The 16,803-nt window shown below is 47.0% G+C and overlaps 1 protein-coding gene and 1 long non-coding RNA gene across 2 annotated transcripts; one reads left to right on the forward strand and one right to left on the reverse strand.

Moving 5' to 3' along the window:
• Positions 1–585: 585 nt before the first annotated feature.
• LOC103648235 (protein ALP1-like) lies at positions 586–2,194 on the reverse strand. The gene is made up of 2 exons (XM_008672728.3): positions 1,925–2,194; positions 586–1,848 (listed from the first exon to the last, which is right to left on the reverse strand). Exons 1-2 carry the CDS (start codon positions 2,167–2,169, stop codon positions 852–854), a joined length of 1,242 nt encoding a protein of 413 aa, XP_008670950.1. The 5' UTR covers positions 2,170–2,194; the 3' UTR covers positions 586–851.
• A 4,074-nt stretch (positions 2,195–6,268) lies between these two features.
• On the forward strand, positions 6,269–7,106 carry LOC103648236 (uncharacterized). The gene is made up of 4 exons (XR_002267767.3): positions 6,269–6,354; positions 6,435–6,629; positions 6,735–6,858; positions 6,949–7,106. It is a non-coding gene; the product is annotated as an uncharacterized lncRNA (long non-coding RNA).
• Positions 7,107–16,803: the final 9,697 nt, after the last annotated feature.

Raw genomic sequence — 16,803 nt, forward strand, 5'->3', positions numbered from 1 at the left:
TCTGTGGACACATCTTCATCAGATTCTGAGTTCATGACACGCATGGGAGATCTTTCTTTGGAGCGCCTGTCAGTGTACAAGACAGCTGTTACAACTGAGGAAAAGAAGTTGGATTCAATGAACAAAAATGAGAGGCAGAAACTGCTCCTAGAAAAGAAGAAGTTGAACCTAGAGAAATTAAGGCTTGAAAGGCAGAAACTAAAGGAGGACAAGGAAGAGGAGATCATGATCTTAAGCATGGATTTGAGCAAATGTAACCCTCTTCTTCGCAAGTACTATGAAGCCAAGCAACATGAGATATTGGTGAGGGTTACTGGGTCAACTTCATTTGGCCAGTGATGGTCAGTTACTTAATTTGTTTGTTTATCATTTCTGAATGCGGCGTACTCGGACTTCTTTATGTGAGCTTGCTATCATTAGACCCAAATCTGGTTTGTACCAGAATGTTTTAGTACCTGTTTCAACTATTTGTTTTGAACTATTTGTCATGGTTTGTACCTCAATGTTTTAGTATATGTTTTGAACTATTTGGTTTGAATAACTGTGAGCATGTTGTTCTTTTTGTTTACCATTTGTACACACATGTGCTTGCATTACAGTAGTACTTCTTGTTATTGAATTGAAAGAGCAGCATGAGACACTACGACACACAGTGCAGACAACAAACACTTCCACACTAGAACAAGGTAAACTAACAAACATAGACACTTCCACACTAGAACAAGGTAAACTAACAAACATGTCTAGACAATAACAGTTCGATAGTAGATAAGAACATACATGACACAACTTGTTTCATTGGTTCCTATGCAACTCCGGATCCATGTCGCGCCCAGTGATGGTGTATCAGATCAACCTGAAGATGAGTATATTTGTTTGCGGTCTTTGAGTTGGTTGTACCTTTGATTGACGAAGTCATTGCGCTCTTCCATTGAACCTTGACTTGTGTCTGCCAGCACTCCGATGTTTTCAAAGGATGTGTTCAAAGCCAATGAACCTTCGTCTTCTATTATCATGTTGTGCAATATTATGCAAGTTTTCATGATGTCCCCAATGTGTTCAGGACTCCAACCGTAAGCAGGGCCACGGACCACACCCCATCTCTTCTGGAGTACACCGAAAGCTCGTTCAATATCTTTTCGAGCAGACTCTTGAATTGTTGCAAAGTGTTGCGTTCTAACGTCGTAGGGATTACGGATTGTCTTGACAAATGCGGGCCAGTCAGGGTAAATCCTGTCTGCTAGGTAATATCCCATATTGTACGTGTGACCATTCACAGTGAATGAAACAGGAGGTGTGTCACCGCTCAGATGCCTTTGGAAAAGGTTTGAACGGTGCAGAACGTTTATGTCATTGCAGCTACCTGGCAGACCAAAATATGCATGCCATATCCACAGGTCATACGACGCAACAACTTCCAAGATCATGGTAGGATGTTTACCACGCCCTGTAAACATGCCCTTCCATGAACTTGGGCAGTTACGCCACTCCCAATGCATGCAATCAACACTACCAAGCATACCAGGAAACCCACGTGACTCACCAACTTGGAGAAGGCGTGCGATATCTTCTGCATTTGGTGCACGGAGATAGTACGGAGCAAACGCGGTTTGGACGGCCGTGCAAAAGTGTTTCAATGCCTCATGAGCCGTGGATTCACCAATACGTACGTATTCGTCCACGGCATCAGCCGGAATACCGTAAGCAAGGATTCGAACAGCAGCAACAACTTTCTGTAGAGCAGAAAGACCAATCTCACCCGCACAGTTTGGACGCTGAATAAAGTATGGATCCACTTGTTGCACAACATCAACAAGGCGCTCAAACACATGGCGACGCATACGGAACCTACCATAAAAAATGTGTCATAATAGGGGTCATGAAGTTAGGTACATGGCAAAATGATTGTGGGCATTTTAAATACCTCCTACGAAATTGAGCATCGGTGTACACCGGTTGCGCTGCAAAGTAGTCCGCTCGGACTCTTGCATCGCCGCTCATGTGATCACGAGGAATCCTAACACGCCCTGGAATGGAACCACCATGACGACGCTCGTTGCGTGCACGCCGCCTCCTATTGAGCATGTGCCTCACCAACTGCAACTCTTCTTCCTCTTCCATTTCTTCCATCAACCGAACAAGAAAATTCGATTCTAAGTAGGGGTTCATTGTTGTGGAGTTTGTAAAGGCAAGGTTGAGTGAAGTATGCAAGGCTCACTCGGTATTTATAAAGGAAGTACGCTTCGGAGATAAGCCATCCGGTTGTCGTGCAGGGGAAGCAAGTCCATGGCTTCTCAAAGAAGAGTTGTGGCTTACGGTGCAAGCTTATGAATTTGAAAAAATATGTTTGTACCGATAAAATACTGTGCGGCGCTTTATCGACAAAAGTTACACATAACAAAACAGCCAATGGTAATTAATATTGCCAATTCTAATTTAATAATTTAAAAATTAATAAATACATTTTTTACGCATGATTTGTGTAGCGTGACTTGGGAAGAAAACAAAGAAAACTGAAAAAGAAATGGAAAAAGGGAATCTGTTAACACTGTAGCTTTAGGGGACCGAATTTAGGGGACACTGCTGGAGACTGAGAATATATAGAGGACAGAATCTTTTAGAGTGTTCTGTAAAGGACAGAGAATATTCCTTTAGGGGACGGAATTTAGGGGACGCTGCTGGAGACAGTCTAAATCAATATAAACCTGATTGTCTCCTGTGCAACGCCTTCCACTACTACCGGAAAAATGGAGTTTTTACAATGGTTTCTCTAATTTTAATATTATTCTTGAGCAATCCATAATTTTTCTAGGGGATTTCAACCTTGGAAAGTAGAGACAAGCCTGGTGGAAGTACAACAATCTCTACTACTCTATAAGCCTGTAGTGTAGGCGTCCACATCCCGTGCACCGTGGTTGCCTCCGCACCCGCGACACCTTGCCCCTGCACCCGCTTCCGTCAATCACGCAGCGCTCCCACCCCTGTCCGCTCCAGATCCAGATCCATATCCTGCCGCCATCATCGGCGCTTCCTCCCCCGCCCGCCCAAACCCGGATCCCGACGCTCCCCTGTCAAGCTCCCCAGTCTCCCTCGTTCCCCGTCTCTCCTCACCTTCCTTCCCCCCCTCCCTGCTCGGTGCTCGCACACGCTGGCGCGGCTTGCCCCCATGCTGCGCTCCCACCACCACTCGCTGATCGCCTCACGCACATGCACCGACCCACCAACAACGAGGGGCAACCGCCGCAACACAAATCCACACGCCCGCCGCCACCGCCATACGAACCCACTCCTCCTTTTGCCCTGGTGCGAGCAGGCTTCGACAGCAAACCCCGCAGGCTGCTCTCGGACGAGGGAGAACACGCGGGGCTAGGCTAGCCGCTAGCTAGGGGGCTAGGGCGGAGACAACAAGGAGGTACGTATGGACGTACAAGGCGGTGCGCCGCCATAAATGAAGCATCAAGGCGGCAGCCGCATCCTCACCGAACCCTAGCAGCTTCTCCCCCGGCGTCGGCAGAGAGAGGGAGAAGGCGGCCATCGCGGTGCACCCGTTGTACGAGCGCCTCCTGGAGGCGCACGTCCCCTGCCTACACGTCGCCACCCCCGTCGACCAGCTCCCCTGCATCGACGCGCAGATCGTCACGCGCCCCCCCGCCGCTCGCCACGGCCACCGGGGCCACGACCGCGGGAGGGCTGTTCGGCGGGGAGGAGCTCGACCTCTTCATGGTACGGCTCGACCCCCCTACAGGCTCCTTCCTATCCCGCCTGCTCTGCAACTGTGCGCTGTAGTTGAACTGCTATAGGTTTGCGGATTTAGTGTGTGGGAAATTTGGGATTTGGGATTCAAGGAAGGTTTGGTTTACTGGGTCTGGGTGACGTGTACCTGGAACCGCTTTGGCTATAAGTTTCCCAGTTTCCCCATTTTTTGCCCCATGGATTTGGGGAACTGAGAGAATGAATCCCAAGCTAACTGTAAAGCTATGATAGTACCTGCTATGTAGGATTGGGAGGTCGTGGCCCCATGGTTGGAGCCGTTTTGTGGTCATGCTATTGACTACAATAGCTGACTGGATTGGATTGTCGTAGTTGACCTTATGGCTCAGTCACTTTTGGAGAATTGCATCATATCAACGGAACCCTTACTTCTATCCGTTTCAAGCAACAGAGGGAAATTGCCCCTTTCACCTTTCATGTCGCTATCGCTGTAATGTGATCGATGGTCATATGTTGCAGTGCATGTTTGCTATTGTACGTGTGCTGATTCAATGTTGTCTAATTTGAGTTTTGGTCTATTGTCATTAACTATTTTTTATAGCTGATGTTTCCTTGGTCTTTGTGCAAGTATCTTGGACTAATATTCTGTTTCTTGAGTAGACTATAAGCTATTCTCTTCTCTAGAAACATTCTTAGCATTTTACTGCTATTTTTAAACATTTCAGTGCTTCGTGTGTGGGATGTTCTTCTCTTTGAGGGAAACCGTATGATGCTGTTCCAGACAGCTCTTGCACTGATGGAGTTGTATGGTAATGGGGTCCCTCCTTTTCTTATTAATGCCAAACTGCCCGAGTATCTTAGAAGTTACATTCTGGATAGAGGCTTCTGACCACTATAAATTACAGGTCCTGCACTTGTGACAACAAAAGATGCTGGGGATGCAGTAACCCTTTTGCAGTCTTTAGCTGGTTCCACTTTTGACAGTAGCCAACTTGTTTTAACAGCTTGCATGGATATCAAGCTGTAGGTGAAGCAAGACTGCAAGAATTGAGAAATAAACACCAACCATCTGTTATCTCCTCAATGGAACAGAGAGCAAAAGGTCTTCGTGTCTGGAGGGACACGAACAGACTTGCATCTAGGCTATATAATTTTAAGCGTGACACTGAACCATTGGTGTCGTTATCAGAAGAACAGTCAAATGACTTGACAGACGGCGATAAGAACCAAGAAGCCAATTGTAGTAATGTGGATGATATGTATCATGGCCTCACTGTCAACTCTGAGATTGATTCTCTGCCTGATCCTAAAGACCAGGTATCCTTCTCAATATGCTATTTTTTCATTCATTTCCAAATCATAAGTCAGTAGTTACATTGCTCTATTTCTGGTGTTTGGGATATTTTAAAGTCTCATTGCCATGATACTCTGTCCAATTTTTATGAGCATTTCTGGTTTCTCCACTATGGTAGAAATCTAGAATGCATCACTGTATTATTGAATCCCAATCCCTAAAACTGATGCAGTCACATTTTCAAAGCAATGAATATCATATGCAATTATTAGCTCTTTTATTGGTTCTGTGGGCTTCAGAATAAACATGCCATTTGATTTATCCTTAAATAGAGCTAAACTGAATTGAAAAATAAATATTGTCACCATGTTTGAGCTGAATAGATTGATAACACGAAGTTCATCTTGAACATGCTTAGTATTATTATGCATCTGATGGTATGGTATTGTCTCTGATAGATCCATTTGTTGAGGCTAATGCTGAGGAGTCTGGTGTTGGTTTTGGAACGAAGGATTATGTGCATATGTGCATCTAAGAGCGCAACGATTGAAAGGGTCTGACTATAGTCCAGGGTCTGAACAAAGAATTCAGCTATAACAAGAACCTCATCGATCTAAAGAAGGAATTCTGCTGCAATGGTACTGTAGTTCAGGACCCAGAGCTAGGCCCGGTAAGATGTGAGAATAACGTGTTTCAAGCTCACAAAATGGTATATGTTGGTTGGTGGGTATACTGATATGTTTATCCGTTGCAGGCCATTCAGCTCCAAAGTGACCAGCGCAAGAACGGCCTCATGTAAAACTACTATATCCATCAGTTCGCTTTCAACCGACACTCAAGCGGGAGATAGCTAGGCCCTAACTGACAAGCCCCAAGGTGGCCAAGCAATGACGCAAGGTCGTGTCAGCACAACCTACATAACGACAACTGGACAGCTTCAAGGCAGCTAGCGGGCTAGGTAAGGGTGCAATGCGCAAGGCAGATCAATGGTGGCCAACCCTGCCCTTTGCCAGCTAGAAGCAGCAGGAGAAATCTCCGGTCCAAGGGCCAAGACCACGCTCTAGGGGCCAAGGCAACACCTGTAGCAGCCTGCAACCGCAATCCTTCACTGTAGGAGGCTTCAGGTTTTGGGTATGCAATTCGAAATGCTCTTCCCTCTGTTTTGTTGGTATTATTCTATTTTATTTATTCTAAGTTATTGTGCTATTAATATATCAAAGTTTATAACAGGACTTACCAACTAATCGTATGAAAATATGATGATAAATCCCTGCGGTTGATCACTGACGCTTCAGTAAGTTCTCCAATTTCAAGGGAGAAGTCTCAAGGTTTGGACCCCAATATGCGAGGTAGGTTTGATGGTTTTACAGGAATTCTTCTTGCATTTGATTCATGCTTATTAAGAGGTCTATTTTGTGCACTTTTGCAGACAAAGTTATCTATTCATCTCCAAATTTTGATCCCAAAGTTTTCTTTTTGTGGGTCCACAAAGACACGAGCGCTGCTGACTTAGAGGCTGGTGCTCTCACCTTGAAAACTGATCTCAAAGGGAGAACACAGCAGAAAAAACAGTTAGTCAAGGAGAACTTCGATTGTTTTGTCTCGTGCAAAACTACAATAGATGGTATTTGTGTAGTTGTTAGATACATCCATATTGCAAATAAATGTTCATGATCCTGAGTTTATGGACAATGTTTTGCATCCCCTTGTAACACAACTTTTTTTGTAGACATTGAGTCGAAATTGAGATAGATAGAGGAAGATCCTGAAGGTGCAGGTACTGCTCACTTGTATTCAGTGACACTAAAAATTAGTGGTGTGGCAAATCGTGCATTTGAGCCTCTATTTGAGAGGTAGGTATATAAACTAAGTGTTCTCTAGAACTATTGCTATTGCTTCAAGTTTCCTTATTGAGTGCACTAAATTCTTAACTTCTGGTACAGGCCCAAGCTGAAAAGATCACATCTGTTCAGGGAATGCTTCAAAGATTCTGAACACTATTTAACCTACCAAGTGCAATCCGTGGGAACATTAGAAAAGGAGAATATGATCTTGCTGTCAGAGAGTACCAAAAAGCAAAGTCAATTGTTCTTCCTTCTCATGTATGTCAACTTCCTGTTTTGTAGAGATTGAGCGCCCTTCCTCACTATTTGAACTTTACTCATCCTCATGAAACTGTGATGCTACCTGTAGGAGCAGTTTGTTAAAGGAGGGAATGACTTTTAGACCCTAATAACTTGTCTACACTTAAGGTAAAAATTGTTGTCATTACTATGGTTACCTCCTTTAGTGTCGTAAACTCAGAATAATCATAGATCCCTTTGTTGCTTACACATTATTCATGTCGGAGTACTCAACCCATACAGGTAAATGCATGCCTTTACCTGCCTGAAATGCATTGTCTTTCTTTTCAACCGTGAATGTGAATTGGATCCATCATTCATGTGCACACACAAGGCCGGTTTGAATTTGGAATGCACTGTTGTTCTGCCTATGATCCACTTGGTGGGTTTTATTTGCATTCACATATTAAAATATATATTATACCCTGATTTTGAGTCAAACTTTTGTTAGACCTGGATTTGTTGATTAGTTTCCGTTGTTGTGATCTGTTGAACAAACTATAGGTTAGGTGAGTTATTAGATTCTTAGATCTGTCCTATACGTCTGATCTCTACCATGTTACAAACATCTGAAACTTAATAATAGTCACTACTACATTCACACCTATCTTGTATGGATTTGCTGTTGAAATTGCAGAATGCTTCCCAACTTGTGCATTTTTATTACATCCCCACAACTTCATCGTATAGTCCAGGCATCCTTTGTTTGTGTAGCAAAATAGATGTGCAATTGTTTCATTGTAACAATGTCCTGTATATTAACCTCGGCGGCTCTGGTGCATTCTGCAGGCTTCTCATTCTTATCCGCATGGCCTGTAACTGCTGCACAGCGAGCTATGGCTGGCGTAGCGGCAACAACTGCTGGTATGACCAGGATCCGTCCACCCTCATTAGCGACGATGAAGCGACACCCAATTCTAGGCGTGGACGTACGATGGCGCCCTCGCGCGGGATATCGGGCTAAGTGATGAGACACTCCTGTTATTGGGGTTCCAGGTGCGCCTGACCGCTCCCACTCCTAGGCCTGACATGTCTCTCTGACGCTACCTACCAGGGTCGGTGAAACGCAAACTGAAAGAGAAATATGCCCTTGGGCCATTTCTATAATATTTTGGTGATTAAGTGTCCAACACATATTAAGTGAGTTGATTATGTGCCAAACAAACAAGAAGTGCAAATCATGTAACAATGTACGTTTCTAGACTTAGTACATTATTTTGAGTACTAACATATATTGTCTAAGTGCTAGAAACAGAGAAAAGAAGAAAAGAAAAGAAATGCAAAAGACTTGGCTGGGTGCAGCCGAAGTCCAGCTCGACTTGGCAAACCAGACTGTCCGGTGGTGCACCGGACAGTGTTCAGTGAGCCAGGTCAATCTCCGGTGAACAGGCCACTCTCGGGAAAAATCAGCGGCGTACGGCTATAATTCATCGGACTATCCGGTGGTGCACCAGACTGTACGGTGAGCCAACGATCGCCAGTGTAACGGTCGGCCGCGCAATCCGCGGGCGACGCGTGGCCCGCACCAACGGTCGGCAGGGGGCACCGAACTGTCCGGTGTGCACCGGACAGTGTCCGGTGTGCCAACTGGCCCGAAGGTGCAACAGTTGTCTGCGCCAGAAAAGGAAGGAGATCCGCACCGGACCGTCTACAGTGACTGTCCGGTGGCGCACCGGACTGTCCGGTGCACCACTCGACAGAAGGCAAGGATGGCCTTCCTTGTTGGTCTCCAACGGCTCCTAGCTGCCTTGGGGCTATAAAAGGGACCCCTAGGCGCATGGAGGAGCTAACCAAGCTTACAAGAAACATTCTAAGACTCCAAGACTCCAACTTCACGCATTCGATTCTTTGAGATAGTGACTTGAGCTCCATTTGAGTTATGAACTCCGTGTGTTGTGTTTTGAGCTTGAGTTATGACTTGTGTGCGTGATTGTGCTGTGGATTTGAGTCTTGCATGTGTTGCTCTCCCCTCCCTTACTTCTGTGCTTCTTTTGTGATCATCATTGTAAGGGCGAGAGGCTCCAAGTTGTGGAAATTCCTCGCAAACGGGAGAAGGACTAAGAAAGGAAAACCGTGGTATTCAAGTTGATCATCGGATCACTTGAAAGGGGTTGAGTGCAACCCTCGTCCATTGGGACGCCACAACGTGGAAGTAGGCAAGTGTTACTTGGCCTAACCATGGGGTAAAAATCATGTGTCTCTTGTGTGCTTTCTCTTTGATTGTCTATGTTCACAAGAGCTCGTTTCAAGCTACTTAGCCATTCTAACTTTCATAATTAAGTTTTGTGGCTATTAGTGTTGATTTTTACAGGATCACCTATTCACCCCCCTTTAGGTGCTCTCACAAACTTAAAATCGTGCATTGCAAGATGTTGCCTTCTCTTTATGTCTCCTCTACTCTACACCTACGAGCTTTCTTTGTTTCTAACTTTTTATGTGGTTTTGCTTTCTGCAAGCTCAAGCGGTCAACAGATCAACTTAGACGAAATGCAGATGCAGTGGAAGTATTGAGGAAGACTAGATTCCCTCATGTTCATGGAGAAGGTGAAAAGAAGTCACCAGAGACAATTTTGGATCATGAGACTATGAGAGGACTTTGGCAACAAATGTTCGGTTTGGGCTTCTCTGGGTGGTTCTATGATTCTTTATAAATTCTTTTGGCTTATGTGTCATATCAGTAGATATGAAAATAGCTAAGCGTTGTCAATAATATTAGCTTCCTTGTTTCTTGTTAACATAAGATGACTACCCTATTTCACTTGTTTTTCTAGCTGTGGTAGTAGGTCATTAGAGTAGTTCCCTTCAATCCTAGCACTTAGCCATGTTGTAAATGGTTTACTTCTATTGTGAATCATGTTTTTCTTTTTTTACTGGTGAGGTTAGTGGAAAATCTGGACGTATCCGCGAATGGTGGAGAAGCACATAAAACAACAATTATATGCAGAAACTAAACTATGTTTTCTTTCTTTCTATGGTATATGAATTTAGTACCTTGATAATCACAATGATTAGAGTCCATTTGTATTTATATTTGAGAGCACCTAGAGGGGGGGGTGAATAGGTGATCCTGTAAAACTTTAAAATTTAAGCCACAAAAATTTGGTTAAGCGTTAGCACAGTAAATGCCAAGTGGCTAGAGAGGAGTCCAAACACAATAACCACAAGAAATCAATCACAGAGATGGCACGGTGGTTATCCCGTGGTTCGGCCAAGACCAACGCTTGCCTACTCCACGTTGTGGCGTCCCAACGGACGAGGGTTGCAATCAACCCCTCTCAAGCGGTCCAAAGACCCACTTGAATACCACGCTGTTTTGCTTGCTTTACTCAATCCCGTTTGCGAGGAATCTCCACAACTTGGAGCCTCTCGCCCTTACACTTGAAGTTCACAAAGAAGCACGGAGCAAGGGAGGGATTAGCAACGCACTCAAGACAAGAAATCACAGCAACACCACGCACACAAGTCGCAACGAGAGCTCACAACACAACTCAATGAGTTCACCACTCAACTAGAGCTCTAATTGCTATCGCAAAGAATCAAAGGCGCGAAATCGATGTCTTGGTGCTTAGGAATGTTGTAGGAATGCTTGGTGTACTCCTCCATGCGCCTAGGGGTCCCTTTTATAGCCCCAAGGCAGCTAGGAGCCGTTGAGAGCAATCTAGGAAGGCTAATCTTGCCTTCTGTCGACTGGTGCATCGGACAGTCCGGTGCACACCGAACACTGTCCGGTGCCCGATTTCCTTCCATAAATGGCGCAGTCGACCGTTGGCAGCATGAGAGCCGTTGGCGCACCGGACATGTCCGGTGCACACCGGACAGTCCGGTGCCCCCTTCTAGCCGTTGGCTCGGCCACGTGTCCCGCGCAGATCGCGCGGCCGACCGTTGGCCCTGCCGACCGTTGGCTCACCGGACAGTCCGGTGCACACCGGACAGTCCGGTGAATTATAGCCGTACGTCGCCGGTGAATTTCCCGAGAGCGGCCACTTCGCTCGAGCCAGCCTGGAGCACCGAACACTGTCCGGTGCAACCAGACTGAGCAGACTTTGGCTGAACTTGACCATCTCTTCTCCAACTCGATTTTTTCTGTTTCCAGCACTTAGACATAATACATTAGTCCATAAAATAATGTACTAAGTCTGAGAAACATACCTTTATCCTTGATTTGTACTTTGTCCACCTTTTTACACTTAGGCACTTGTATTGGACACTAAATCACCAAAATACTTAGAAATGGCCCAAGGGCACATTTCCCTTTCAATCTCCCCCTTTTTGGTGATTTATGCCAACACAACATAAAGCAAGTAGAACAAGTACAAAATCAATTCAAATAAGAACTCAAATTGTTTTGATTCAAATTTGACATATATGGATCACTCTTTGCCACCACTTGGTTTATTTTTGAAAATCAAACTTAAATTTCTATCTCTAAGTCAAACACACATGTTAAGACATAAAGAGAGTCATTCCAAGAGAAATTGATTCAAGATTTCAAAAACTCCCCTTTTCCCCATAATCAACACTTCTCCCCACAAGAGGCCAACTTTTGACATAAGAGACAATAAAAGAGTTTTGATAAACCAAAAGCTCTAATATACTATTTTTAAAATTTCTCAAGTGGTAGCTGATCCATCTATTGCTTTGGCCTTTATTTTCTCCCCCTTTGGCATCAAGCACCAAAACGGGATCAATCTTGGCCCCAAAACCCCATTGCCTCACCAAAATGTTCAAATAAGAACACAAAGGCAATAAGAGTACATGAGATGAACTTGGAATAAGTTACCCTCTCATCGGAGTGCAGTGGAAGTCTTTCATGGTCCAAGTCCACCTTTTCCCTTTCAAATCTCCTTTGAGACTAAAACAAGCAAACTCAAGCACACGGTTAGTCTCAAAGGGTCAAGTTGTAGCACAGCTCCCCCTAAATATGTGCATCACTTGCAAAAAGACTTGTGAGGTCCAGAGAGTGTTTGTACAACTTGAGCACCATAGTAAGCAACAAAATGCATAAGGAACATGATCAAAGGCATAAACACATGTATGCTATATGTTGGATTACTATAATTAGCTTGATTACTTTCCCTTGTTAGATTACTATAATTAGCTTGATTACTTTCCTTTACTTTAGGCTTGCATGCCACTGTTCTTGGAGAGTCCCAATCACGGTAATCACCTTCCCTTGCTGCCGGACACTGTTTCCATGAGCCGGCATGTCACGGAAGGATGCTAGTCTATTTATAGCTGATTCTCTCTATCAATAATATCAAGCATTCATCTATCATGGTATCAGAAAGGTTCGTTCCGAACCAACGCTTCCGCATTTCCTAGCTACGCCTCAACGCCATGGCCGACGACGATGCTGCCGCCGCTGCCCGTCGTGCTTTGGAGCAGCGCGTTGCCGCCTTCACTGCTGAAGAACGCCGCGAGGCTGCTCGCCAAGAAGCTGCGCGCCTGGAGGCTGCGCGCATCGAGGCCGAGCGCCGACAAGCTGCGCGCCTGGAGCAGGAGCGACGCGACGCCGACGCCCATGCCCTCGTCGTCGCTGGCGAGGTCGCCGCGGCTACTGCTGCTCTTCATGCTCAAGCAGCGGCGATCCTCAACGTCAAGTCTCTCGTCCCCATCGTCCTCGACTTCACGTCGCCCCATTTCAACCGATGGCGTGGCCTCTTCCTCAACACTCTTGAGCGCTATGCGCTTGTTGATCATGTGCTTTCCGACGACGATCGCTCCAACGACGCCATGTGGAAGCGCATGGATTGCACAGTCTTGTCCTGGCTCTATGGCACGATCAATCCCGAGCTCCTCGAGGTTGTCATGAACCGGGACGACGGCCCTCCCACTGCTCGTCTTGTGTGGCTTGGCCTCGAGCAGCAGTTCATTGGAAACAAGGAGAGTCGTGCTCTTCTCCTCGACGCCGAGTTCCGCACCTTCGTCCAAGGCAGCCTGTCCATCTCCGATTACTGCCACCGACTCAAGTCCATGGCCGACCAACTTGCGGACCTCGGCGAACCTGTTCGTGACCGCACGTTGGTCCTCAACGTCCTTCGCGGCCTCAACGACCGGTTCTCCTACCTCGGCGCACTGATTCAGCGCCAATGACCGTTCCCGACGTTCGCCGAAGTGAAGTCTGATCTGCGCCTCGCCGAAATCAACATGGCTGCCAAGCTTGCCCAGCCGCCTCAGGCTTTTGCTGCCTCGACTCCGACTTCTCTTGTGCTGCCACCGCTCAACTCCGGCGGAACCAGCGGCAGCCGCAAGCCACCAAGGCGCGGCGACGGCAAGAAGACGACTGGCGGCCGCGGTCCTGGTGCAGTGCCAACTCAGGCGCCTTGGGCTGGCCATCCACCACGACCTGCATCCTGGCAGCCGGCATTTGGCACATTCCAGGCGTACTGGGCTGGCCCACCGGCTGTCCCGCCTCGAGCGCCTGGCCCACATCCCCAAGCTTTCTATGCCGGGCCCTCTGTGCTGCCTGGGCCGCCCCCGACGACACCTTTGCCAGGTCTGCTAGGCTCCTTCTCGCCTGGGCCTCCTCTGCCGGCTCCCCCAGGGCCTGTTGGCGTCGACCAACCACCTCCTGGATGGCTGCAGCATCCCGGTGGTTTCTCCTGGGACACAAACATGTTGGCTTCAAACTTTAACACAATGACGCTCCAGCCACCGCCAACTCAAGAATGGTATATGGATACAGGTGCTGAAACTCACATGACATCCAACTCCGGTAATCTTTGCTCCTCTCAATTTCCTTCTTTTTCTACTCCATCCAATATTGTCGTTGGCAATGGTTCTCTTTTACCCGTCACTCATACTGGCTCCGTCACTTTTCCTGCCACATGTGGTCCTCTTCACCTAAATAATGTTCTTGTTTCGCCTCACCTCATTAAAAATCTTATATCCGTTCGACAATTCACTATTGAAAATAGATGTTCTGTTGAATTTGATCCTTCTGGTTTTTCTGTGAAGGACCTCCAAACCCAGAACGTGATCGTCAGGTGCAATAGTTTCGGGCCGCTATATCCGCTGCTGTCATCAGTTTTTCGGCCCTTAGCCCTTACTGCTGGCGTCCCTTCATCCACTCTTTGGCATCGGCGTCTTGGACATCTTGGTCATGAGGCTTTGTCTAGTCTAGTCTCATCATGCGCTATTACTTGTAATAAGAGTAATTCTGAACACTTATGTCATGCTTGCCAATTAGGCCGTCATGTGCGTCTCCCCTTTCCCACCTCCAGCTCGCGAGCAATCAATAATTTTGATTTAATACATTGTGATCTTTGGACCTCCCCTGTTCCTAGTATTTCTGGCTACAAGTATTATTTAGTCATTCTTGATGATTGTTCTCACTACCTCTGGACCTTTCCTTTGCGTCTCAAGTCTGACACTTTTTCCACTCTCACTCAATTCTTCGCCTATGTCTCCACTCAGTTTGGCGTCACCATCAAAAGCGTCCAGTGCGATAATGGTCGTGAGTTCGATAACTCCTCCTCCCGCACGTTCTTTGCTACCCATGGTGTCACTCTCCGCATGTCTTGCCCCCATACCTCGCCACAAAACGGCAAGGCCGAACGCATTATTCGCACCACAAATAATATCCTTCGCTCCCTCCTATTCCAAGCTAGCATGCCCCCGTCCTATTGGGTTGAGGCCCTTCATACTGCCACCTATCTTCTCAATCGCCATCCCACCAAAACTTTAGCCTCCACCACACCTTTCTTTGCTCTATTCAAACTCCAGCCCTCCTATGACCATCTTCGTGTCTTCGGTTGTCGCTGTTACCCTAACCTTTCCTCTACTGCTACCCACAAGCTGGCCCCTCGCTCAGCTGCATGTGTCTTCCTCGGCTATCCCTCCGAACATAAAGGGTATCGTTGTCTTGATCTTTCTACCAATAGAATTATTATCTCACGCCATGTTATTTTTGATGAAACTTCATTCCCTTTTGCTGATGTTTCCTCACCTCCATCTAACTTTGATTTCCTATCGGAGTTGGATGCTGCACCTGTTGTTTCTCGTGGTATTTCTCATGTTTCAGGTACCTCGACTTTACGCACCACTGCCTCTGTTGGCCCCTCGCCCCAGGCTGCTGCCAGTGGTGCCACGATGTTCCCGACTCCGGCGTCCGTGCGGGTGGCTTGCACTCCCTCTGCTGCAACCGCCCCGGCGTACCCTGGTGCCATCCTGGAGCCCTCGGCCTCGTCTACTCCGGCCGCTGGTATTTCTCCAGAGCCTGCTGAGGACCGCCACCACACCACCAGTGCTTCATCTGGACGAGCGCCTGGGCGCGCTGCCTCTCCAACACCTGGTGCAGCCCATACTACATGTCCTTCAGAGAACGTGTCTGAGGGCACGTCTCCGACCAGCTCGCCGCAGCTAATTGAGCGGTCAGCACCTCCCAATGCAGTCACCGTTCAGCCTCCAACAAATGAGCACACCATGCTGACGCGTGGTAAACGGGGTTTTCGTCAACCAAAGGTACCGCTTGATCTGCATGCTGCTTCCTTGTCTCCTGTACCAAAATCCTACAGGGGGGCACTGGCCGATCCAAACTGGAGGGCTGCTATGTCTGAGGAGTTCTTTGCACTACAGACGAATAAAACTTGAGATTTGGTTCCTCGTCCTTCGGGTGCAAATATTGTGACCGGCAAATGGGTTTATCATCACAAGTTTCGCTCTGATGGTTCTCTAGAGCGATACAAGGCTCGATGGGTTCTTCGCGGGTTCACTCAACGCCCTGGAATTGATTTTGATGAGACTTTTAGTCCAGTTGTCAAACCAGCTACCATCCGTACAGTGCTCACGGTGGCTCTCTTCCATAGTTGGCCTGTTCATCAGCTCGATGTGAAGAATGCATTCTTACATGGCACCCTTGATGAGACCGTCTATTGTGTGCAGCCTGCTGGTTTTGTTGATAGCTCCCGGCCTGATCATGTCTGTCGTTTGAACAAGTCTCTTTATGGGTTGAAACAAGCTCCACGTGCCTGGTATAGTCGCTTTGCCACTCACATTCTCTCTCTTGGCTTTGTGAGTGCCAAATCTGACACATCTCTATTTATATATCAACATGGCCATGACACAATCTATTTACTTCTCTATGTGGATGATATTGTGTTGACAGCATCTTCAAACTCTCTTCTCCAGTGGGTGATCACAGCTCTACAGCAAGAATTCTCTATGACCGACCTCGGCCCCCTGCACCATTTTCTAGGCCTCACCGTGACTCGACATCCTGATGGATTTCATCTGTCTCAGCGGCAGTATATTCTTGAGGTCCTTGAACGTGCAGGTATGACAGATTGTAAGCCATGTTCCACTCCTGTTGACACAAGTGGCAAGCTTTCTGGCACTGAGGGTCAATCTGTCACTGATCCGACTCACTATCGAGGTCTGGCCGGCGCACTACAGTATCTCACTTTCACTCGCCCTGACATTTCATATGCTGTTCAGCAAGTTTGTCTTCACATGCATGATCCTAGGGAACCACATTACATGTTGATCAAACGTATTCTACGCTATCTACATGGGACATTGGATCATGGCCTACATCTTCGTCCCATGGATGTCTCCACATTGGTTGCCTACTCTGATGCTGATTGGGCCGGTTGTCCTGACACCCGTCGGTCGACCTCGGGGTTTGCTGTTTTTCTTGGTGATAATCTTGTCTCCTGGTCATCCAAGCGTCAGCCT

This window comes from Zea mays, chromosome 2, assembly GCF_902167145.1.
Source record: "Zea mays cultivar B73 chromosome 2, Zm-B73-REFERENCE-NAM-5.0, whole genome shotgun sequence".
In the NCBI taxonomy this organism is placed as follows: domain Eukaryota; kingdom Viridiplantae; phylum Streptophyta; class Magnoliopsida; order Poales; family Poaceae; genus Zea; species Zea mays.

Excerpts from the sequence above, each read along its gene's own strand:
- LOC103648235 (XM_008672728.3), bottom strand. The coding sequence starts at position 2,169 with ATGAACCCCTACTTAGAATCGAATTTTCTTGTTCGGTTGATGGAAGAA. Across the intron at positions 1,849-1,924 it reads GATGCTCAATTTCGTAGGAG|GTTCCGTATGCGTCGCCATG; the intron begins GTATTTAAAATG and ends TTTTTATGGTAG.